Here is a 24,522-nt window from a genome sequence, read left to right on the forward strand (position 1 = left end):
TCCTGGGTGTCTGGCTGATGAGTCTTGCCCACATGCGTAGGGTTTAGCTGATCGCCATATTTGGGGTCGGAAAGGAAATTTCCTCCAGAGCAGATTGGCAGAGGCCTTGGGGTCTTTTTGCCTTCCTCTGCAGCATGGGTCACGGGTCACTTGCTGGAGGATTCTCTGCACCTTGAAGTCTTTAAACCACAAGTTGAGGACTTCAATAACTCAGACATAGGTCAGAGGTTTGTTACAGGAGTTGGTGGGTGAAATTCTGTGGCCTGCGTTGTGCTGGAGGTCAGACTAGAAGATCATAATGGTCCCTTCTAACCTTAAAGTCTATGAGTCTATGAGACAGCTAGAGCTAGGCTTGCCAACTTTATAATTGGGCAAAACTGAACACTCTTGCCCCATCCTCACCCCTTTGCCAAGGCTTCATCCCGACTCCTACGCCACCCCTTCTCAGAGGCCCTGCACCCACTCACTCCATCCCCCCTTCCTCCATCGCTTGCTCTCCCTCATCTTCACTTCTTCACTTACTTTCACCAGGCTGGGGCAGGGGGTTGAGGTGTGAGTTCTGGATGGGGGTGCAAGCTCTGGGGTGGGGTTGGGTATGAGGGGTTTGGGGTGGAGGAAGGGACTCTGGGCTGCAGCCGAGGGGTTTGGAGTGTGGGAGCGGGCTGGGGTAGGGGTGTGGGCTCTGGCTGGGGGAGTGGGAGGGGGTGTGATGGTTCTAAATTGCACTTTTATTTGATAGTAAGGGGCCTACAGCTTACAAGTTATTTAAAAAAACCTAAAACAGATAAAAATGGTCCTATCTCGCAGGTTGCAGCCACATTATGAATGAATCAAGCTAACATTAAGTGACTTAGCAAATACCTGCTCCTAACAGATAAAACACATATTTCCTGAGAACAATATTTCAAAACCAGGCAAGAGATTATTGGCAGATGGGAGTTTATCACTTAGTTTGGCTATAATATTAATATAATACTTTACAGGTGACAATCACTGTATAACTGCAGAGATCAAAGGGCTTTACCAAATGGAGGGCGTTATTTTAAAACTGTGCCGGAAGAGGTGCAAAAAGGTTAAAATGACTTCCCCATGATTGTATAATATAAGGTATCAGTGGCAGAACTAGGAACAGAACAAAGCCTTGGCCATATTAGATCATACTGCTACAGCACCAATTACAGAAAAAAAAACCCTGTACTTTGTTAAAAACACAAAGTAACTAACATGGTAACTTTTCCCTATGTAACTTTATTCAATCAATATACCAAGAATTGTTTGGAATACAACAGATCCGTACATGTTACAAAATAAATTAACTATGGAAGTTAGAGCCTAGAATTGAGAACACTACTAGTGCACAGCATCAGGAAATTCAATTACAAGTTGCAACTCTTCTACAATTAAAATGACATTCCCCTCTACACAAAGTCATCCAGAAATTGAGAAAAAGTTCAGTTTCAATTCATCCATTGCATGTTTGAGGTTAATTATACATAAATATGAATATACTTATAATTTGACTCCTACACATTGCTGTGACACATGAAGAGTTAAATTGCTGCAGGAACAGTTCTAGTATTTTCATTTGGCACAAATGCCGCTTTGATAGGCTGGATACTCTGTAAAAGATGAAGGGTAGGGGGAAAGAAAGGTATTTAAATGCAAGATTCAATCATCCTGGTTTTACTGTGTGAATTAGAGAAAAAACTCATTGCTACAGGTCATACAGTCAAATTCCACAGCTATTCAGTTCTCCTCGTTCCCCCAGAGCAGCAAAAATATTAATTATTTGGAGTAAATCATTTACAGCCAGAACCTAAGCATGCTTGGGAGATGCATAGAGCACTCAACTTTTGTTGAGGTGAATGAAAATTGAGAAGGTATAGAAACCTCACAGGAGCAAGCCCTTAGCAAGTACTTATATGCGATTCCCAGTTCTTGCTATCATATAATTAAGTTGACCACATGCATAATGAAATAGAACTGCACAGGCAAGACAGCAATGCTATTGCATTACATAATTATAGCAGATGCAAAACAGTCAATCAATTAACAAACGGTAACTGGAACATAACAGATGCTTAGTTATTTAGAGTGGATAAAATCCCACTATACACCACATTTGAATAATGCTCATGTTACCATATTCTTGAGTGTTACCATTCCAGACAAAGCAAAGCAAACTGTACAGATAAGAGTTGCAAATGGAAAATAAATAGCTTGACAAAAGGAGGAAATGTTTGTAACAATGTAACCTTGCCATTATTCAGTGCTTTATATGGTATAATTCAAACTTGTCTCAAACTGACTTTACAGCCCCTGCAACTAACTATAGATGAGTGAGAAAGCAGCTGCCTCAAAGAAATTCATGGGTGTTTTTCCCCTGGTTTCATTTAGATTCCCTGGATTCTCAAACTCAAATTCTTTTGGAGTTTTTGGTTTTGAACAAACTCCAAACAAAGCAAAGCCGCTTGATTTTGCATGGGTTGGAACGAACCCGATAAATCAGTGCTGCTCAAAGGTTTACGATATGATTGCTCTTTATAACTATATCAGAGGGATAAATATCAGGGAGAGGAATTATTTAAGCTCAGTACCAATGTAGACACAAGAACAAATGGATATAAACTGGACACTAGGAAGTTTAGACTTGAAATTAGATGAAGTTTCTAACCATCCGAGGAGTGAAGTTCTGCAAGTCCTCTTCCAAGGGGAGCAATGGAGGCAAAAGACATATCTGGCTTCAAGACTAAGCTTGATAAGTTTATGGAGGGGATGGTATGATGGAATAGCCTAATTTTGGCAATTAATTGATCTTTGATTATTAGCAGGTAAATATGCCCAATGGTCTGTGATGGGATGTTAGATGGGGTGGGATCTGAGTTACTACAGAGAATTCTTTCCTGGGTGCTGGCTGGCTGAGTCTTGCCCATATGCTCAGGGTTTAATTGATCGCCATATTTGGGGTCAGCAGATTGGCAGAGGCCCTGGAGGTTTTTCGCCTTCCTCTGCAGTGTGGGGCACGAGTCACTTGCTGGAGGATTCTCTGTACCTTGAGGTCTTTAAACCACGATTTGAGGACTTCAATAACTCAGACATAGGTTAGGGGTTTGTTACAGGAGTGGGTGGGTGAGATTCTGTGGCCTGCATTGTACAAGAAGTCAGACTAGATGATCATAATGGTCCCTTCTGACCTTAAAGTCTATGAGTCTAACTTTTGGACAAATTTCCTTATGAGACATCATCACAAGTCCATAGTCAAACTTCATTGGGCACAGAGGTAGAATATCAGGGTGGAAGATAGTGGTGCTATTGTAAATATCAGACAGTAGTTAAGTATTTCAAATGCAAACCATTTTAGATTAAATGCATTTAAAGCAAGGACTCTTGCCACTGTTTCCGCATGAATGAAGTTTTAAAATAAATAATACTAAAACCTACCAGGGTTAAAACCTTCAGTAGCAGGGTCATCTCCTTGAAATACAATAATGAGTCCAACCATTCAGTAGTTTTCAGTAAGAATGGCCCTTTGATTTTACATTTTAAATGCCATCTTTTAAAAATAGACCATCCCCCTCAAATTTGCATCCATTGAAAAGGGTTTTCTTTTTTGCTTTCACTTTCAATATTTCCTCTTTCCCCCTCTCTGTTACCAAACTATGTCTTGAATAATATAAACTGAGGTTTTTTTTTTTAGTAGTGGGTGGAATTCATATGCAGGCTAAGAACTTTGCATGTTTGCTTGTTTTACATTGTTAATGCTTGAAAATTAGGAGCCCGCTGTCTAAACCGCAACCACTGTATCACAAACATGAGGGGCATGGCAAGTGGGACAGTTTGAATGCTTCTCATTTCCAGATTTGCTTTATCCCCAAGACTACTTACATTGTTTTTTGCATTGAAAACAATTTGTTAGATCTTTCCCAATACTGTGTTACCATTCTTCCACATTTACCAATGGCTAGGACAATAAGCCCACCACCACTGTTCTATGACATCAACATCCCTTAAAACTATCAACTCTTCAGGATGGGCATTACTGGATCACTGTAAAGCTTCATGAATAGTTTGGATATTATATAAATACTAATTAATTTGTTTATTGATTCAGAAAGTGAAAGTATGCTCCTGTTACATCCTAAAGGATATAAAACTTAAGAAAAATAAGGGCTTTTAAAAAAAGAACCCAGAATACCTTTCTCACTTCCTCCACAAGACTAGATTCCTCTTCCAGTACTAATCGTAAGGTCTACTTATGTCACCAGCACAGGGATGCGAGGGATTCTTGTCAGATCAGGACACTGACAATTGTAGAAACACTGCTTCGTGAAACTAGGAAAAGATAGGTAATATTGTCTGCTGGACAACAGCACGGGACTTTCAAGCAGTTAGTAAGGAAGAAGAGAGATAAATACTGAAACTTGGGTCTTGCAGAAGTACCAGTGGGATTGCTTTTCCAAGGATGAGGGCTCAGATTTGCTCCACTTGATCTTGTTTAGAAACTTTTAAAATATGAGAAATACCTTGGATGTCCTTTCAGCATACTCTATTCGCATACACCAGATATCCCACTGGACACATTTTAATTCTATATACCATGCTTCGGTTGGTCTGTCTCACAATCCTAAAGTTCTTATAAAATCCAGTCATTTTGGATATACAATCTTAGAAATGAAAGGCTGGAAGGCACCTCTAAAGGTGATCTAGTTCAGACCCCTGTGCTGAAGTAGGACCAAGTAAACTAGACCATCCCTGACAGCTGTTGTCTAGCCCTGTTCTAGAAAACCTCCAGTGAGGGGGATTCAACAACCTCCTTTGGAAGCCTACTCCAGTATCTAACTATCCTTATAAAGTTTTTTCCTAATATTTAACCTAAATCTCCCTTGCTGGAGATTAAACGGATTACTCTTGCCCTGTCTTCAGTGGATATGCAAAACTGATTACTCTCCTTTGTATAACAGTACTTAACATAGCTGAAGACTTAACTGATCCCCACTCTATCTTTGATTCTTAAGACTAAACATGCCCAGTTTGTGTTTTTCTCTCATAGATCAGGTTTTCTAAGCCTTTTGTCATTTTTGTTGTTCTTCTCTAGACTTTCCTGTTTGTCCACATTCTTCTTAAGAGTTTGTTGCCCAAAACTGGACACAGTAACTCCAGCAAAGAGCTCACCAGTGCCAAGTAAAGAGGAACGATTACCTCCTATGCCTTAGATAGGACACTGCTGTTAATACATCCCAAAATAGAAGCCTGTTTTGCAACTTCACCACACTGTTGGCACATATTCAATTTCCGACCCACTATAAACCCCAGATCTTGTTCAGCAGTATTAGTGTTATTCCTCATTTTGTAATTGTACATTTAAATTTTTCCTTCTTAAAGTGTAGTACTTTGATTTGTCCTTATTTAAATTTCATCTTGTCAATGTCAGACCAATTATCCAAGGTCATGGTCCTTTTGAATTCTAATCTTGTCTTCCAAAGCACTTGCAACTCCTCCCACTTTGGTGTCAGACCCAAGTTTTATAAGCGGACTCTTCACTCCATTATCCAAATCATTAGTGAAAATATTGAATAGTAACAGCCCCATCACAGACCCAGGTGACCATGCTAGGTACCTTCTCCCAGTTTAACAGCAAAATATGGATGGATTTCTCTGAAAAATCAGAAGTCGTAAGGATGTGCCCTTTGGGTATTCTCTTTTTCAATACAATGCACAAAGCTTCCATGCATATTTATTGGGGGGTGGGAAGGAAAGAGAATCCAGAAGTTGTGGAGGAGAGAGCTTCAAAAATGTAACCAGGAATACTCATGCTTTTTAGTTATGTCACACTTGTTATTGCTGAAATACCTCCCACATCACTGCTGCTTGTACCTACAGATTCACTGTTGGTGCACAGTTAATGCAGTATGACGTACAGATCAAAGAGAAAGTTTGCCTTAAGAAAGTTGCATATGTTGTACCTTACATGGAACCTGAAGGTTATGCAGCTGAGAGATTTTAATTTCCTCCAAGTAATCAAAGGAAGCACATCTCCCACTTTCAACAATTAGAGCTGAGGATTCATGGCAGGCTGATTTGACACAGCTCTCAAGATGAGAAAGTGATGTTGTCACACAACAATGAAAACGTATGGATTCACAGATAGCTGCATGAATTACTAGCGTGTGATAAACCTTCTTTGTTATCCATTCTGTAGATCAGTGCATTTGGATGAACATCAACCACAATGGGAACTCAATTTATCATTAAACTTAATACATATTATCTCAGAATTATAATTAAATAATTGGAAGTCTAATTTCAAGTGACTAAAGCCAAGAGATTCAAAATTGAAACTCAGATTCTGTCCTTATTTATGAGAACAGACACAGCTATGAAAATCTTGCATTTAAGTTTCTCTCTCCAACAATATTTTAAGTCTTTTATGGAAGTTTTGAATACATTTACTTTTAAATGGTTTGAGCCTCTTGGAAGCAAAACTGCTAAATCCTGCAACTTCTGCTTTCATAAGTAGCTGTGCTGAATTCCGGAACTATTCACCAAGGATTGGGTCCTTTGTACTTAAAATTATAGAACATGAAATTAAGCCTCCCCCACCCCCAAAACACAGCAGCAATAACTGTACACCTCCCAATCAATGTATTTACAAACAGTAGATATTTGAACCTCACAACACTCGTGAGCCAGGAAGTATAGCACCCCGGTTAAAAATGGAGAAACTAGAGCCAAGAAAAGTTAATATCAACATTTTAAAGTTGTTCATTAATTTAGGTGCCCAGCCTGAGATATATAGAAAGGGTTTAAGAGTTCTTAAGCGTCCATTCACTTCTGCTGGAGTTAGTGCTCAGCATCTCTGAAAATTAGGCCCTAAATGCCTCTAATAGGGCACCCAACCATGGCAACACAACATGAGCAACCACTTTTGAAAAGTTTGGTTAAATTGACTTGTTCAAAGTCGATCAGTAAACATATGCTAAAGCTATAAAAGAGAAATCAGGAGTTCTGATCTTTGGCTGCGTCTTCTAGACACTAACTTGCAGCAAAATATGTAAGATTTCTTTTAATTTTTATAAAAAATCCCAACAGATAACAAAAATGCCTGCCTTGAATTTATGTAAATCTATATTTTTAAAAGGAGGACTTTGATAGAGGAAAAAAGGTAAATTTTTGATTCATCAGAACAAAACATATACAATATTTCTTATCAAGCCTGAATCCTTAGAATCAAGTTCCTGTGCTAAAAATATTTGTGAATTTTTTTAGAACTGTTACAGATGACCCCAAAACACTGATTTTCTAGCATATACATCATATAACACCACACTGAAAGCCTGCTCTACATCCCAACACAGGCAAGAGCAACTATCCAACATAAATTGTACTGATTCTGGACTTGCATATCCAGAACAAAATAGCTAGCCTCTCTTTTCCTGTAGCTTGCTGGTATGCTATGAATGTGCTGCCCCTAGTCAGTAGTTAAAATGCAAGTAATGATGCTATGGTACCGATGATATAATTATGATAGTTCTGCAAAACATCTCTGAAAGATGTTAAATCAGGTGTGTGGTACAACAGCACCATCTGCCAGGTCAGAGTGAATAATACAGTAGTCGCAGAGGCAACTACCTAAGTATTAAACCTACCACTTTGCTGCTGAAAAGTAAAACCCAGGTGTGTGGTTGACTAGGTTATAGTATGGAGTCTCTTTCTGACTTGACTTTTGGCCACACATAAAAGGATATTCATTCAAAAACTTGATGAGAACATTAGAAGCTGAGGACTGGATTGGCACTGCTGTGCTATGTATGTTTGATATTCACTGGAAGAAATATATAGGGAATCATATACACCTCTTTTGTAATTCTAACCACCATAAAGCAAACTATTACACACTACCTTTCATCCAAGGATCTCAAAGTGCTTCACAAACAGCTTACAGCCTCACAAGATTCCTGTAAAAAAGAGATTACTCCTGTATCCATTTTACCCATGGGTAAACTGAGGCAAATAAAGTTTGGATGTCTGGTCTCAGAGATAAGTTCTTTCACAGTAAGAAGAGAAAGGGATTTCAAAGTTGATGATGGTATGTGCCATTTTGACTGGGAATCCTCTGCTTTAATCATCAGCTCCCGCTGTCTTCCAGTCAGTGCTTGAAGTATTGTTTGAATAAAACAATACACACACACACACACACCCCACACACATTCTACAGAAAGGTAAGTCAGAGAAAGAGTGATGAGAGAATTGTTAAGATGAGCAAATATCAAGCTATTTGAATTAGAGTTGAGAAAACAGCAAATGCCATTAACTTTAAAATCTTTTTTTCTTCTCCTGCTGTGGAACAAATAATTTCAATAATGAAAGGAGTTATTCCTGCTGGATAGTTTCTATGCTGAGATAAGTGCATTATGGGGGGGGTCGGGGTGGGGTCTGCATGTCTAAACATAGACTTTCTAAGAGCAATACCATGTTAACAATAAAGACCCTTAGGTAAAGGCATGGTCTCAATTTTCAGGGTCAGACTTACTTACATGCCAAAAATCTGTAAGCCACATAACTGATCCCTGTTTATTACTAAGTATTACTCCATAATACTCAGGAGCCTCTGTCATGCAACAGGATCCTATTGTGCTAGGTGCTGCACAAACAGGACAAAAAGAATCTCTGCCCCCAGAGAGTTTAGAATCTAAGTATAATATAAACAGACAACAGGACACAGAGACAGAGAAGTGCAAGGAAACAATGAGACAATACTAGTCAGCATGATCAGTAGTGGCATCAGTAACCTAACCATGGTCAAGTATTCCTGGGGGAATTCTGCACTGCCATGTGAATGCATATTTGGTGCCCTGCCCATAGTTCTCATGTTTCTTTTTTTGCAGAAAACAGCTTCTACTGAAAAGTTGCTGTAGTTCTGCCTTTTGCCCACCAGAGGATGCTGTGGTTCCTAGAACACAGCAACCACTCCTGGCCAGCCCCAGCTATGACAGGGAAGAAAAAGAGCCTGCCTTCTTCATAGCGCCTGTTGGATCAGGTCAGGCGACAGGGGACATGGGGAGACAGATAGTATTGGGCTGCTAGGGGTGTCAGACAGGGGCTCATAATGGTTAGTGGGGGAGGAGAGACTGAGGCAGGGGCTGAATGGGAGTGGAGGCGCAGGGCCACAGTGGGGAGGGAGGTGCACATGGGAGGCTGAAGGGGTTGCAGGGACACATGGGCAGAGGGGGAAGGAGTGCAGAGCTACAGGGAGGAAGGCTGAGTAGGGGCACAAAGACATGAGGACAGACCATGCAGGGACACGTGGAGATGAGGGTAGGGGTTGGCTGAGGGGGGTGCAGGGCCACATGGGGATGGGGCATCAGTGGGGGTGAAGGGACACATGGAGGTGCAGAGACACATGGGGAAAGGCGCAGAGGTGCCTGACTGGATGGAAGAGGCTAGAGGTCATCCAGGATCTGCATGGGGGGGAAGCTCCCTAACAATCCCTCCCCACCCCGCAAAAAACCTGTTTCATACTTTTCCCACCTGTACCCAACCACACTCCAAATTCCAGGCTCCTTCCCAGGAATTTACTTCCCTCTCCCTCAGCTCCTCCGTTACCCCTGACTCCCGCAAGCCTTTGCACTGCTTCTGAGGGGTGAGAGAAATATGGTTCTCTACTGTAGTTTAAATGAATTACTATTCAGAGTTCTGTATTAATATACCTAGTAAGGAATCTATTTGTCAAAAAACATTTCCTGAATCTTTTTTGTTGTCTGTATTGTTACAGACATACTTGCTGGCATGTATTTTGAAATAAATTACCAAAATAATTGAAACTGTTGTGATTATATTGTGTTATTTTGACAAATAAAATATGCCGAATTTTAAAATATTGTGTGCAGAATTTAATTATTTGGCACAGAATTTCTCCAGGAGTAATTTATAAAGCACCAACCATCTGAGGAAATCCAAGTGCTTTGTTGACATTAATGAATTTAGCTTCATAGCAGCAGATAAGTGCAATATCACCCTCACTTTATAGATGAGGAAAGTGGTCTGCTCTAGGTCACAAAGTCTACAGCTGAGTCAGCAGCAGAACCCATGTTGTCCAACTGTTTTATCCATAGGACCATCCTAAAAGTCTTCTTTTTTAAGAAGCATCAAGATTTATTTCTATTTCAGATATTAAAAAGCTCGCTCTCTCCTGCCACAATATACTCAATTATTTCCACCTGTTTTTGCATAATTTAAACCGAACTGTTTTACACATTTTGCAAGTACATTAGGATGTTTTGGGCTCTCATGGGTTTAACACATTTGCAGTTATAAGTCTTGTTTCCCTCTTCCCTCCTATTGAAGAGCCAAGGAAAACAAAACCAAAATTAATCAGTTTATATCATATCAAATAGCATAATTAAAGTTTATTCTCCCAATAAAAGTAAAACCAGTACGGTGGATTCTCATAGGAATTTATTGTCCTGTCCTCCAATATAGTATGGATGGAGGGGAGGGATAGCTCAGTGGTTTGAGCATTGGCCTGCTAAACCCAGAATTGTGAGCTCAATCCTTGAGGGAGCCATTTGGGGAACTGGGGTAAAAATCTGGGGATTGGTCCTGCTTTGAGCACAGGGTTGGACTAGATGAGCTCCTGAGGTCCCTTCTAACCCTAATATTTTATGATTCATGCCTTGTGATTTGATGACAAAATCATTTTACTAATTAAGCATTTTAAAAAGCAGAGAATCAGCATGCTAAAAATTGGGGTGTTAATGAGCTTGCTGCTCATTCTTTATAGTTTATGCAGTTCACTACAGCTGCTTACTTTGCTCCATTTAGCTGCTGATTCAAAAATCCCTATGCCTCACTGCACAGAAATTCAGGTTCATTTAAAGCCATGACAAATAAGACACCATTTACACAAGACATTTTACCATTTAAGGATTCCAGGTTAGAGAGCAATTCCTTAAAAGGGTTATAACAGCTTGATCCTCTTCACACAGGCAAGAAAAACCATGTTATAATATGTTTGGGTCTCTGACAATGTTCCCTCTAATTTTTTCCATCCATGTGTGGAGTAATTTTTGTTATGTGCGCCGAGGTAATGTGTGGATGTGCGCCACCAGTAGAAACAAAAAACCTAGATATTAAATATATTTTTAAAAGTTACCATAGGGATAATTACTCCAGCCAGGACAGATTAAGCCTTTTAGAACTCACTCTTCAAATAATTACATTTAAGTGTAAGAGAAATAAAAATTATGAAATTAGTCAAAAACTAAATTAACACACTTTAAAGAATAAAATTACAGAGAATATATGTGCATTGCAGGAAGTACCAAAAAGTAACACCACCACCACAAGTATATGTTGGGAGGTGAGAGAGATACAAACTGTGCGTGCATGGGTTGCTGGAGAAATTTCTAAGAGATGCCATGCGCTCTTTAAGGCACTCATTGAAATCTCTCCAGCTCCTGACTGAGCCCTGTCCCCTCCTCCCCGCTCTGCAGAGATGGGGTACATGGGCGGGGTGGGGGAGGGAAGAGGGAGAGACAGACACAGACTGTGCAAGCTGATTGCTGGGGAAGTCTCACCGCCCAGAGGCTCATTCAGTCCTCAGCAGCTGTCTCCTGCTCCAAATCCTGAGCCCTGCCCCTCTCCCCTGCTCTGTGGAGATGAGGTACAGGGGGATGGGGACATCAGCACCCCCGTCCCCTCCCGCTCTGCACAGCCAGCAATAGGGTTCCGGGAGCAGCTGCAGGAGCAATGTGGCTGCAAAACAGTGGGGCAGAGAAGGGCACCTGAACGAATGCTGTCGGACGTGCGCAGCTCTACTAATCAAGTGTGCAGCACTTGAATCACTCCTGGGCAGCTGCACAGTTTAGAGGGAACACAGGTCTCTGATATGTTGAGTATTTTAAAAAATAGTAAAATTTGAAGTGTGGACAAGGCCTATGTTTGAAGCAGTAAACCTCAGCCCACCTCAGGCAACTGGAATTAAAACTTGTGCAAGATTTCAGGGACGTGTTCCACCATGTAAGAACAAGGAAACTAGAATGAGAAGTCTATTTGTAAGATTATATGATATACATGACATTAGTAAGCACCCTTACAGTCTTAAGAAAGCCAGAGGTGTTATTTTATTAAAATGTGAGGCAGTATGGACTAGCTGAATCTCCATGGGGAAGGGCCCCAAAATCCTTTCCTCCTCGTACATGCCTGAGTTCTAAACCCAGCTCTACTACCATAAAATGAGAATAATATTTCTTCACCTTTCTCACATAGATGCTGTGAGGTTTAATGAGTTAATTACCCCCCATCTCACCCCACCCACATGCATACAGTGCTTTGATTATTTGTGGGGTTACTATTATAAAAAATACACCACTGGCGATTTTAAGAGCAAAAGCCTAATATTTGTCTTCATCACAGTGTCCTATATTTATCAATATTTGCCAGTAGGTACCAAAAAATCTGAACTAATTTTCTTAACACTCCATATAACAGTTAACATGCTGAAGGCAAGAAAGGAATGAAAGTACACCTCTACCTCGATATAACGCTGTCCTTGGGAGCCAAAACATCTTACCGTGTTATAGGTGAAACTGCATTATCTCAAACTTGCTTTGATCCACTGGAGTGCGCAGCCCCACCCCACCCCGGAGCGCTGCTTTACTGCATTATATCAGGTCACGTGATATCGAGGCAGAAGTCTACATAAAACCATTACTTACAAAAGAGTTAAATCCTGATCCTACAAATTGCTCTACATAAATAGCTTCGTGAGCCTACACAGAATACCACTGAGATCAATAGGACTCCATGCAAGAGCATGGCCCTCCTCATATACAGCATTGTGCAGGATCAGGGCAGTAGTTGAGATAATATTGCTCCACACTGTGCTATAAGTGTGTGTCAACATATTCAAGTGGAGGTGCAATCTGTTTTAACAGTACAAAGTACCAATATCACATCAGAATCCATTATGGGACAATGCTAGCAGATCTCAATTGAAATTCAGGGCTCAGTATCTTACTTTTCAAATGTTTACATATTAGGGACTAATCCTGCAAATAGTTAAGCATATGAATGAATAAATGTTCACAAGAGTACGCCCATGATACATGTATATAGATAAAAGCCAAAAGAAATTTTAAATCGGGGGGCTAAAATAAATACATAATGCCTTATTAGTTTCAGATGTTATGTATAAATTTTACCTTGGAACACACTATTGATAAAAAGTGAACATTATTAAAAAGGTTAACAAATAAGGTACAATTAATGAATTTTTAACTTTCTTGGTTTTACTCTTACCAGGCACGAATTTAAAAACAAACAAAACAAAAAAGTAGCACATTTGTCCTACTTTCCCCTTAATATTTTTGAAAACTAGAAACTATAATCATGCTTACGTGATTTAAGTAGTTCTGACACTGAATTGACTTTTGGAGTGTTTTCTGACATTCCCCAAGTGACTGAATACATGTCTCTGAAAGAAAGAAAAGCATTGGTAATGCAATTTTACATTTTTTTTTTTGTTACGGTTAAGTTTTAGACTCCTTGGATAAAATTCTGACATAAAGTACACTGATGTAAAGCTGTAGTGATTCTACTGAACTCTGTTACCATTATGCATCGTTTGCTTAGTAACAAACCCATATTAGCACTGTACAAGACATAAAAGGCTTCTTTACACTGGAAAGTTACAACATGGTGGAATGCAACTGTATATATTCAGGTAAAGGATAAGACTGTTGCATTTAACATTGTCATGTGAGCCCTGGCCTACACAGAGAGGCTAAGCCCCGTGTTAGTTACCCCAACTCCTCATGGTTGCATTCCTACTGCAATGTAACTTCCCAGTGCAAACAACTCAGAAGATAACAAAGTTCTTCCAGATTTACAACAATGTGATGAAAGATCAGGATCTGACAACTTGCTCTACATACATAAAGTGATTCCAAGGGCACTGAATAACTAAAACAGAACAGAGACACAGATTCTGGCCAGACAACTATAAAGATAATAGGTTTTGAATTCTAAGGCACCACCTGATTTAAATTTCCCATTGTGAAATTGGCATTTAGGTCAGGATTCACGGTCATGCTATTATTTCATTTAATTTTTTGTTTTACAGTAGTACCTAAAGACCCCAAGCATTTGCAGGGCTCCTTTCTGTAAGGCACTATACATACATATAGCAAGACACAATCCCCAGCTCAAGGAGCTTACAATCTAAATAGACAATACAGACAAAAGGTGGGAGGAAGTATTATTATTTATTTTATAGATTGGGAACCGAAGTACAGAAAGATCAAGGTCACACAGGCAGGCTGTGGCAGAGTTGAGGTAAGCCTAAATTCTTCAGACTTTGAGTGCCCAACCTGAAACATCTTGAAGTGCCTGATCTGCTGAGCACTCACCTCCTGAAAATCAGACTTCTTTAAAGGGGTCTCAGACACAGGTGACAACTTTTCCTGGCGCAGGTGGGTGCTTGCCTCCGGCCCTGCCCCCTCCCATCTCCTTCCCCAAAGTCCCTGCCCCAAATCCGCCCCCCTTAGACTCCTTCTCCAAATCCCTCCCCCCCCGGCCCTGCCTCTTTCCAGACAGTACCATGTTTCCCCTTCTCCCGGCTAGCGCTTGCCGCCGAGTACCCACCAATTTTTCCCCATGGGTGCGCCAGCCCCAGGGCACCTATGGAGTCTGTGCCTATGGCATCAGATGGGGCACCCAAAATCACTAGTCACTTCAAACTACAGGCATAAACTAGATGTTCCGAGTCCAAATGTAGTGCCTTAACCACAAGGCTATATCACCTCTACTAGTTTCTAACACAGTTGCTTAAAACCATTGTTCATATCAGCCTTGATGCAGGATTTGGCTTTGCAGCACTGGTGATTGCAGGTTTCTCATGCAGACTTAATTAGGTAGCATGGCCATCTTCTACATCTATTCAGTTGCGTGAACTATACATTGCAGCTGGGATTTGGACTGCTCCCACAAGACTAAGCTTGGGAAGTTTTGAGATAGCATCCAAGTTACAATACCAGGCTGAGGTACAGAGGAGTCAGGTGGAACATCACAGCAGAGTTTGAGCATCATGAAAATGTGATTTGCCCTTATTCAAAATGGGGACTTCGGTATAGTTCAGAAGTAGCCCCAGAGGGGGTCACTAGAGGGAGAAAAGTGGGAGGCTCTGACAACCACCAGCCAGCACTGCGAACCCAGATTTTCTAATGTAAGAATCTAAGAGACCAGAGCCCCACACAGTATGTCCACACAGTGCCTTAGACCTGGGCATTGCTCAGGGCTGGGCCCTCTTCCATCCACACACAAATCAGTCTGAGTCGGGTCAGCGAGCACACAGGCCCTGGTTCCTGGGACTGCACTAGCGGGCTGGGCCAAGGCCCATTGTGATGCAGCGTGGGCGCAGCTCACGTCATGCCACACACCCCCGTCAGAAGGGCCCCGTGGGGCAGTGTGGGCACGTGAGCACGGCTGAGAGACCCGGGGCCAGGGGCAGTCAGTCAGGGTTACAGTGCCGGGAGTGTGGGCGCTCGAGCCAGGGCCCGGGTCTCCAGCGTGGGCACGGGGCAGTCGGAGGCGGGGGCTCAGCCATGGGGCGGGGCGGGGGCTGACGGAATGAAACTGGGCTGGCCAGCAGCCCCGCGACTACCCATTGCCAACCCCCCACTAACTAGGGCGGCCTCCCTTACCCAGAGCCCGGTTGGCCGAGTCCAACCTCCGCAGCACAGAGCGCAGCTCCCCCGCCTTCAGATTCCCCGCCATGGCTCCGCAATTCCCGCTCAAGGCCTGCTGGGAACCGCCATCTTGTTGTACGGAACTTGCAGCTGCGCTTCCAGGGGCCGCCCTCTTGCTACGCGAAACCCGCCATCGTGTTGTACGGACTCCCAGAAGGCTTTCGGACCCGACCTACGGAAGCCCATTCAGTTCATTGCAGCCCACGCTCTGCTGGCTACGGTGACTGAGACACGCGCGATTGCTCCGCGGCAAGGGCTGCGCGCGAGCGGAGGGGGATAGGGCGGTGATGGGAGCAGCGCGGGCTCACTCTCTCTCACCCCGCGGGGCGGGGCAGGGGCTGAGAGCCCAGAACCGGCTGAAGCTGTTGGGGGCGGGGGGCTGCATCGTTAGCGTCCCCGGGCCGTGCAGGCTGGTGCCAGGGGGTCCGCAGGCCCCGCGTGTGCGGAGCCGCAGGCAGAGTCGGAGCTGTGCCTGCTCCTGGCCTCTGCCCCCCAGCCCCCGCGCGCCGCCCTGCGCATCGCTGCGCCTTGTGCGCTCTGCTCCCGCGGCATCGGGGGGGCTCAGGGCGCTTTGCAGACCGCGCCCCCCCGGCCGGGCCGGGGTGCTGGTGTGAGGGGCCGCTCCCTAGGCAGGGGGCTGCGTGGCTCAGAGCGGACCTGCTCGGGGAAGGGATCCGGGCAAGTCACGGCCAGAGCTGGCCTGGCGGGTTATGAACGCTTGTCTCACGCCCTGGCGGAAGTGAGTCCAATAAAAGAGATTCCCTCATCCGCCTGCTCTCAAATCCCCAGCAGGTAAACAGGGACTGCGGCCCTGACAGCAGCGCAGCTGTATCGCTACAGCGCGGCCGCTGTAAGGTCTCCCCTGTAGCTAGCCACTCTTTGCTCTCCTGCCGGCATAATTAAACCATCCCCAGCGAGCAGCCTTAGCTCTGTCCGCACGAGAGCGTCTCCTGCCGACCTAGCGCTGTCCTCACCAAGACTTGTTAGTGAAACTTAGGTCGGTTTTTGCACACTCCTGATGGATAAGTTTGACAGAAAAAAGTATTCATACAGACAAAGCCTAAGGCCTTCTCTACACTAAAGGGAAAAGTGGATCTAAGCTACACAATATGAGTTACATGAATAGCATAACTCAAATTAAGGTAGCTTAGAGCTGCTTACCACAAAGTGCATGCTACACAACCTCAATGGAAGACACTCTCCTGTGACCTCCCCTTACTCTTTTCGATCTAGTGGAGTATAGAAGTAGATGCAGCAAAGAGTCCTGTGGCACCTTATAGACTAACAGATGTATTGGAGCATGAGCTTTCGTGGGTGAATACCCACTTTGTCGGATGCATCTGCTTTTACAGATCCAGACTAACATGCCTACCCCTCTGATACTAGAAGTACATGGGAGAGCAATCAGCAATTTAGTGGGGCTTCATTAGACCCACTAAATTGACCGCCGATGCATCAATCGCCTCCGTTAAGTGTAGAAAAGGCCTCAGTGTCATCCACAGCTCTCCTCCCGTTCCACTGAATGCATTGCATTGGCCGGCTTCATAGGTAGCATATGTATCTGGATACACATGTTGTTAAGGTTGTGTCCCAGGAAATAAAAAAGCCTGCAAATCTTATGTAGACTTAGGCATTTGTATAGGTTTATGTGCATGAGTAGGCCCGTGGACTTTAGTGGGAATGTGCACAAACCTATGTTGTGCTGAAATCATTGCAGAATTGGGGCCAAGGAAGCATACTGTCTAATGCAGGCCCTTTTGTTTTCCCTCTCTTTGAGTATTTTAGGGATATTTACATGTAAGTATACAGGTGAAATATACACATAATACTTTGACAGGTATAATAGTTTAGGTAGGGAATGAGTATAAAAAGGGTAGACCACACTTGGTGCCATTTCTACATAACATATACACAAAGAAATATGTATATATGAGTACTAGGTACACGGATATTTGATTCAGAATTGTTATGCAAATTTATTCAGTGTATGAATTAGTGGCATTTCTATAGTACTGTGTAGTTTTGTAGTGAGTTTGATTGAATTATTCCATACATACCTGTGTAACATCAGAATATGGCTTAATTAATGGAAACTGATAACCCTCTTGCTTATTTGGCTATTAGTATTGAGTATATTAGTAATTGTCATATTCACAATGTGGTCTTTTTGTTATTTGTTTGTATTTGACTTTAGAAGAATAAAGGGGTGGGATCTAGTCCTGCATTACTTAGCAGATGATGCAGTCAGTCTCCTAAAATTAAAGCGCAAATATATAACTTAAATTGCTAAATATGTGAAAATTACTTTTAATTATGCAGTTTTGTCATGCTTTTTTTTTTTTTTTTAATCTACAGGTCAATTTGCTCAAATAAAGTAGTGCCAAAGGAAAAAGGATGAACATAGAAAATGTGACCAAGGAAACAGTCCTTATTACAGGAGGAGGTGGTTACATTGGTTTCCGGTTAGTGTATAAAATATTAACTTTATTTTACATTGAATACAGTAGCAAACACTTTACCGTGCAGATCTTTTTAGTGAAGCGAGCCTGTTTTTTGTCTCTTAATGATTCCAGTGCATCAAATACAATGCTAAAGATCATGGGTCTGAGCCTCACTTGCTCTCATATTGAAAGGCTACCTCTAGTTCACCAGCTGTAAAATGAGTACCTGATTTATCGTGTTTGGGCAGAGGTGAGGTCAGCATAACTACATCTCCAGGGGTGTGGATTTTTCACGCACTCGGAGAGACATAGCTATGCCAATGTAAGTACTCCATGTAGACCAACCCTCAGACACCTCTGACCAGCAAGAATTCAGCACTGAAATAGTTTACAAGTTTCTTCTACTCATGGGTGAAATGTTTCATGTATCATTACACTATGTATAGCAGTAACATATGGTCTCGGTCATGTTTTAGTTTAGGTTGTGCCCTATACAAAAAGGGAGTTGACGTGATTCTCTTTGATGTCCTGAAGCCGGTCCAAACTGTGCCAGAGGGAGTGAAGTTCATACAGGGGGATGTCTGCTGTCTCTCTGAAGTGGAAAAAGCTCTGAGAGATGTAATCTGTGTATTCCATATTGCTTCCTATGGAATGTCTGGCAGGGAGCAGCTGAACCGAAAACTTATAGAAGACGTTAATGTGAGAGGAACAGAAAATATCATCCAGGCTTGCAGGAAAGCAGGAGTGCCAAGTCTGGTTTATACAAGTACATACAATGTAGTCTTTGGGGGCCAAGTTATAGAAAATGGGGATGAATCTCTGCCTTATCTACCACTTCACCTTCATCCTGATCACTACTCCCGGACCAAGTCTTTAGCTGAGATGAAAGTGCTGCAGGCAAATGACACAGAGCTTGGAGAAGGGAAAGGTGTGTTAAGGACCTGTGCTCTCCGACCAGCAGGCATCTATGGGCCTGGAGAGCAAAGGCATCTTCCAAGAATAGTTAGCTACGTTGAAAGGGGATTGTTTAAATTTGTATATGGAGACCCTCTGAGTTTAGTGGAATTTGTCCATGTAGATAATCTAGTTCAGGCTCATATCCTTGCTTCAGAGGCACTCAAAGCCACCAACCAGCACATAGCTGCTGGCCAAGCTTACTTCATTTCAGATGGCAGGCCAATAAACAACTTTGAATTTTTCCGACCTTTAGTTGAAGGCTTGGGTTACCAATTCCCAACCGTTCGTCTTCCTCTCTCCTTTGTATATTTTTCTGCCTTCCTAACTGAAATGGTCCATTTTCTTGTAGGCCGCCTTTATAATTTTCAGCCTATTCTCACCCGCACCGAGGTTTACAAAACGGGTGTCACACATTATTTCAGCATAGAAAAGGCCAGGAAAGAGCTAGGGTACAAACCTGAGCAGTTTAGTCTGACTGAAGTAGTTGAGTGGTTTAAATCCCAGGGACATGGAAGAAAGCTCAGAATCTATACTGTAAAACATCTGATTAGGGATGGAGGGTTGATCTTGCTGTTGGCCGCACTGGTGCTCTCATGGCTTCCAGCAGCAGTAACGCTCTCTGTTTGAAAGATGTTGAACATTGAGCTTGGGCTCTTTTTATAGGGTGATAAAATATGCAAAGTACTTGAAAATTAAAATAAAATTAGATCCCATTGTGTTCTCTTTAAAAAGTGCATACATTATCAGTGATGAAAATAACTTTGCCAGTTTCAAATGTTTTGGCATTCCAGAACAATATAATACATACCAGAATGTTTTAGCATTGGTAGGAAATACGTTTGTTTTATGTCTACTGAAAGGACTATTCAGTTTAAATGGATTAACAGTATTGATGTGTTTTTATGACAAAATTGTGTATATACTTATAATATAATCCACTGTACATTAAAGTGAGGCTGTACATTGAAATAATGGCATTGCAGGTTTCTATATGACTCTCAGTGCTTCCATATCAAATGAGGTTTTCTTTCTGAGCCCCTTACATTCTTAACCTTCACGCTGAATGTTAAGCTTCTTTCCTTCTTGCCTATCATCACAAGAAATAAAGGTTCTGCAGGCCAAATTGGGCCCCCAGAGACATCTGCAATCCCATTGTATGAGTTATGCCATTAGTGCTTTCAGCAGCTTGCATAGGTGTAACTGGTTGGATGGTGATGCATAAGAAGAGAATCCAGCCCACGTTCTGAGTTGGAGCAAAGGACTGGAACAATCCATTTGTGTCAGCAGGGTAAACAGGTGTGATTGGTGAATATACTAGTAGAATGGAACTGCTGATTACAAGTGTGACATTTTTTGTGCACGGTCTCAAAGTAAAACCGCACTTTCATTTAGCAGAGTCACACACAGGGCGTGAAGTTCAATATGATTGCAAATGGCATTTTGTTTTCAGTTATAGCAGCATGCTGCAAGGTGTATAACCAAGAGTCTTAATTTGGCCTTTTTTACATTGAGAGGATTATGCCCATGATCCTTGCTGAGCAGATTCCTGTACCCCTGTCCAAAGGAATTATATTCTGAAAAGTTCACACATTGCCCACTCCTAGTCTTCGGTACACACAGTCCTGACCAAAAATGAGCCAGGATCTAAGAGAGCTAAAGCTTCCTCATGTACAGGGGGTGGTAAATTCACTCTAATTCCAATTCACACAGGGAATTTTTCCATTAGGATTAACATCAGAAAGGCTGAGATATGCCCAAGTGGTTAATCCCTGCACATTAGTCAATTTTGTCATACTAGATAAGATCTATTGTTTACCTTGTTTCAGTGTGACAAAGGCAATCATCTACCCTAATAGCTCTTACTGTCATAGGAACAGTGAATTAGGTAGCATGACAGGATCATCAGCTACTCTGATTATTGGTGGATTGTCTGAAAACATGCTTGGGAATATAAACCATCAGTTAGTGTCAAGATCTTGCTTAACAGTCTATACCACGAGTTACTTTTGGTCATCTCATAATGATCTGGCACATGTGTTAAACAGAAAGGGAGCATGTAGTAAATCCAATTTATCTAGGAAATTCATTAGTTCTAATCCTTACAACTAGTCTTCAAGTTCTTCAGCTCTAATAGAAGGTTTGATGATTTGCAAACTAACATTGGTGCAGCCATCTCTTCATTCAGAGGCCAAATTCATCTCTGGTATTGAATTAAGTGGAGTTACATTACAGAAGAATTTGATTCAGTGGGTGGATTTGTTATTAACCAAGCAGTATGCTTACACAGGGGGGAAAAGAATTAAAAACGGAACTGGAAGTTTTGGGGGTGCTTTTATGGGTTAAACGTATTAGATGTGTAATGTCTTATTCTGGAACACACTTCTATACAGTGGGCTAATCTGTAGCAATTACTATTAGAAAATGCTTGAAGAAGCTCACGGTTGTAGTTTTTTCCCAACTATAAAAAATGCTTATTTTAAAATGAACCAGTTGGTTGAAGTGTTAAGTAGCTGAGGGCCTCAGTATCATCAAACAGTTAAACACCATTCAATCAGCTGCCTTCAGCTGACACTGATTTTTGTATTCCATTGTTATTCAAGCTTCTAAAAAAAGTATGACAGTCATTTCCGTAACACGTATCAACCCTAAAGAGACTTCATGTTTTTATATGACGAGCTATGAACATTTTATAGTATAAACTTGGAATTCCACTCACAGCAGCACTTTTGAGTAGACTGTTTTTCAGTTTACTACATGGGGGAAATACATGTTTTCACATCCATAATTTGCAAACAACAATTTTGTTCCTGCCCTTTATGTTGACAAGTCAAATTCACACTTGGCTTTTTAATCTAAATTTTAAATAGTCTCATTCTGAAGTTGGAGTTACCCTAGTTCTGATGTTTAAAAGAAATTCCCCAGCAATTTAAGTTCTGTCATCGCATGATAGTCTAGACTGCAGAGCTTATATAGAACTCACTCTGACGGGAAGGTGGGTGGCTAGCGTGAATACACAGGAGCAACTCTTGAACAACTCTTATAGTCCATAACTTTTCTTCTTCAAGAGCCAGTGCTCCACCTAGGGGATGGTGGCTGAGGAGTTCTTAGCTAAATACGGGCTGTAGCACAGCTCTTCCAAACTGGGCATCTAAGGAGCAGCATGTGATGAAAGTGTGCATCAAATTTGAAGTTGCTGCTTTGCTTATCTCCACCAAGGGGCACCTGCCTAAGCCAGGCCATTGAGGCTGTGATAGCTCCCATGGAATGGGTGTTTAAACCAGGGGGTACTGGTTTCCTAGTTAAGATGGCAGCAGGGTTCTATACATCCTTCATGGGTCAGAGTACAAAGGAAAAGGACGGCACTTCCTCCTTTTCTTATGCCCCTCTTACAGAGCGATTCTCTCTCTTCCTACTTTTACCTTCACTGGCATTTGTAAGGACGTGCTATGGCAAGACAGACATTGGCAGCAGAGGTTAGGTCTGGAATTGGTGCCAGTGGTTACTATGCCAAATGAAGAATATGCACTGAGGGGAGTGCTTCCTGCATTGTCACTAAGGCTATTGTGCCTAAATAGGCTGTACTGCTTTGCTCTTCATTGCCACTTTCAATTTAACCAGTGCCAGGCAATGCCAGATAAGGGATTCATTCTTAGTGGAAGATGAGGAGATTCCAGTCTTTGGCCCATGTTAGAAGGCAGCACTGAGGCCAGAGCAGCGAAATAAGTCGTGCCCTGTATTTGAGGATCTTGGCTCAGAGCCTTGGAGGCAGACAATGAAAATCTGTGTGTTTATAATACCTCAACGACAACTTTGCTGGGAACCTCAGGGAGATGTGCCAATATCTTGAATGGAAAGATTAACCAGTAACATTATTTCTAATGGGTGAAAAGGCCTGGATGGCTGTCTGGATAAAGATTATGTATAGCACTGGATTGCTTGTAGCCATTACTTATAAGAGCAGGCCTGGATCACTTCAACTAGATTATTTGCTAGAGTAACAGCTCTGGGATCAGGTCCAGACTCTTCCTCCAGGATGAACAGAACAATGAGGAAGGTAGTCTTTTCATGCAGTGAGACAAAATGCACACAAACCAAAGCAAAAAACCCCCAGAGCTTATGATTTGCTCCAGGAGCCTATCCCCAGTGCCTAACCAGCCTATGGAGCTCAGCTGGATATAGGAGAACTGCACAGAAGCAAGCAAGAGGAATCATTCTCTGCTTGCCTATGGAGCTGGTCCACAGCCACTACTCCCTTCTGTCCCCTGCAGGTGGAAGGACATGTGGATCCACAGAATGGCAGATCCTTTAGCTCCAGACCCTTTTCCTGACACATCATGCACAGGCAGAACACACCCTCTTCCCAGCCCCCCCAAAATAGCCTGCTCACCCACTCCCACAACCAGTTAGCTGTATGTGAGCAATATAAGGCTAATGATGCTGACCTCCCTTTGTACAGCACTTCGAGATCTATGGATGAAAAGCACTGTATACGCTAGTCCATACTAGATCAGCATTTGGTATAGTCAGTAATTCTTCTGTCTTCCCGCTCTTCCTAGTAAATAGAGCAAAGTACTGGTAATAGAAAGGAGGGAGGGACCCCCTGCCTCTTTCACTTTTCAAAATCAAAATAAGAAACCTGTAGCTTATTAAGAAAAATGCTTTTAAACATCCCCAAAAATCAGCTGCAGATGTTCCATTTCAAATGTTTTATGATGATCCTTCATCTAAGCCAGCGCCACATTTTTTATTTTCCTTGCACACCTGGGTAGAGATAATTAAGGTATTTTAACTCGCATGCTGTGCCACGTTTCCAAAATGTAGTACGTTATTTGTGTTGCCGAATGTGAATTATCGGAAGTACAGCTACAAATTGAAAAAGTATCTATTGAAATTTTAGAAAAGATGCCATTAAAATTTCTAGTCCTCAATGTCAACACTTGACGTGTGTCCCTCCTTTCCTTCTCAAAACATCTTTAGAGAGCTGAAGCAGTGAGGCTGATATTTATAAATAAGAAACTAACACACTAGAGATTCATTGAGAATTTATGGCAGCTGTTTAACCTGTCACAAAAGTAACAGATACCAATGCACGCACACACACTTACATACACACACACACACACTTTTAATGCACATATATACTTATTTATTTTAAAAAAATAAATTAAATTTCAATTACCTCCACCCCAGTTCCCAGAGAACTGACTGGGTTTTTACACCCTCTCCTCCTTAAAAAAAAAAATAAAAAAAATGCATTTTCCTTCAAAAATGTTCATTAATTTTCTAATTACTGAAAAAGTTCCCACATTTTCAACAATATACCAGATTGTTTAATCTAACAATATATAACATGATCCTCAAGGAACGTTGTTCTAAGC

The 24,522-nt window shown here is 42.0% G+C and overlaps 1 protein-coding gene and 1 long non-coding RNA gene across 6 annotated transcripts; one reads left to right on the top strand and one right to left on the bottom strand.

Moving 5' to 3' along the window:
• Positions 1–1,228: 1,228 nt before the first annotated feature.
• LOC127034312 (uncharacterized) lies at positions 1,229–15,800 on the bottom strand. The gene is made up of 3 exons (XR_007769345.1): positions 15,702–15,800; positions 13,398–13,474; positions 1,229–1,619 (listed from the first exon to the last, which is right to left on the bottom strand). It is a non-coding gene; the product is annotated as an uncharacterized LOC127034312 (long non-coding RNA).
• A 67-nt stretch (positions 15,801–15,867) lies between these two features.
• Positions 15,868–24,292, top strand: SDR42E1 (short chain dehydrogenase/reductase family 42E, member 1). 5 transcript variants are annotated; one of them, XM_050923017.1, is made up of 3 exons: positions 15,868–15,966; positions 18,102–18,208; positions 18,664–24,292. In XM_050923017.1, exons 2-3 carry the CDS (start codon positions 18,141–18,143, stop codon positions 19,769–19,771), a joined length of 1,176 nt encoding a protein of 391 aa, XP_050778974.1. In that variant the 5' UTR covers positions 15,868–15,966; positions 18,102–18,140; the 3' UTR covers positions 19,772–24,292. The 5 variants fall into 5 exon arrangements, with proteins under 5 accessions (XP_050778974.1, XP_050778976.1, XP_050778978.1 ...); XM_050923019.1 differs by having other exon boundaries at positions 15,955–16,030; XM_050923021.1 differs by lacking the exon at positions 15,868–15,966 and adding an exon at positions 16,436–16,485.
• Positions 24,293–24,522: the final 230 nt, after the last annotated feature.

This window comes from Gopherus flavomarginatus, chromosome 14, assembly GCF_025201925.1.
Source record: "Gopherus flavomarginatus isolate rGopFla2 chromosome 14, rGopFla2.mat.asm, whole genome shotgun sequence".
In the NCBI taxonomy this organism is placed as follows: Eukaryota; Metazoa; Chordata; order Testudines; family Testudinidae; genus Gopherus; species Gopherus flavomarginatus.

Excerpts from the sequence above, each read along its gene's own strand:
- SDR42E1 (XM_050923017.1), top strand. The coding sequence starts at position 18,141 with ATGAACATAGAAAATGTGACCAAGGAAACAGTCCTTATTACAGGAGGA. Across the intron at positions 18,209-18,663 it reads GGTGGTTACATTGGTTTCCG|TTTAGGTTGTGCCCTATACA; the intron begins GTTAGTGTATAA and ends GTCATGTTTTAG.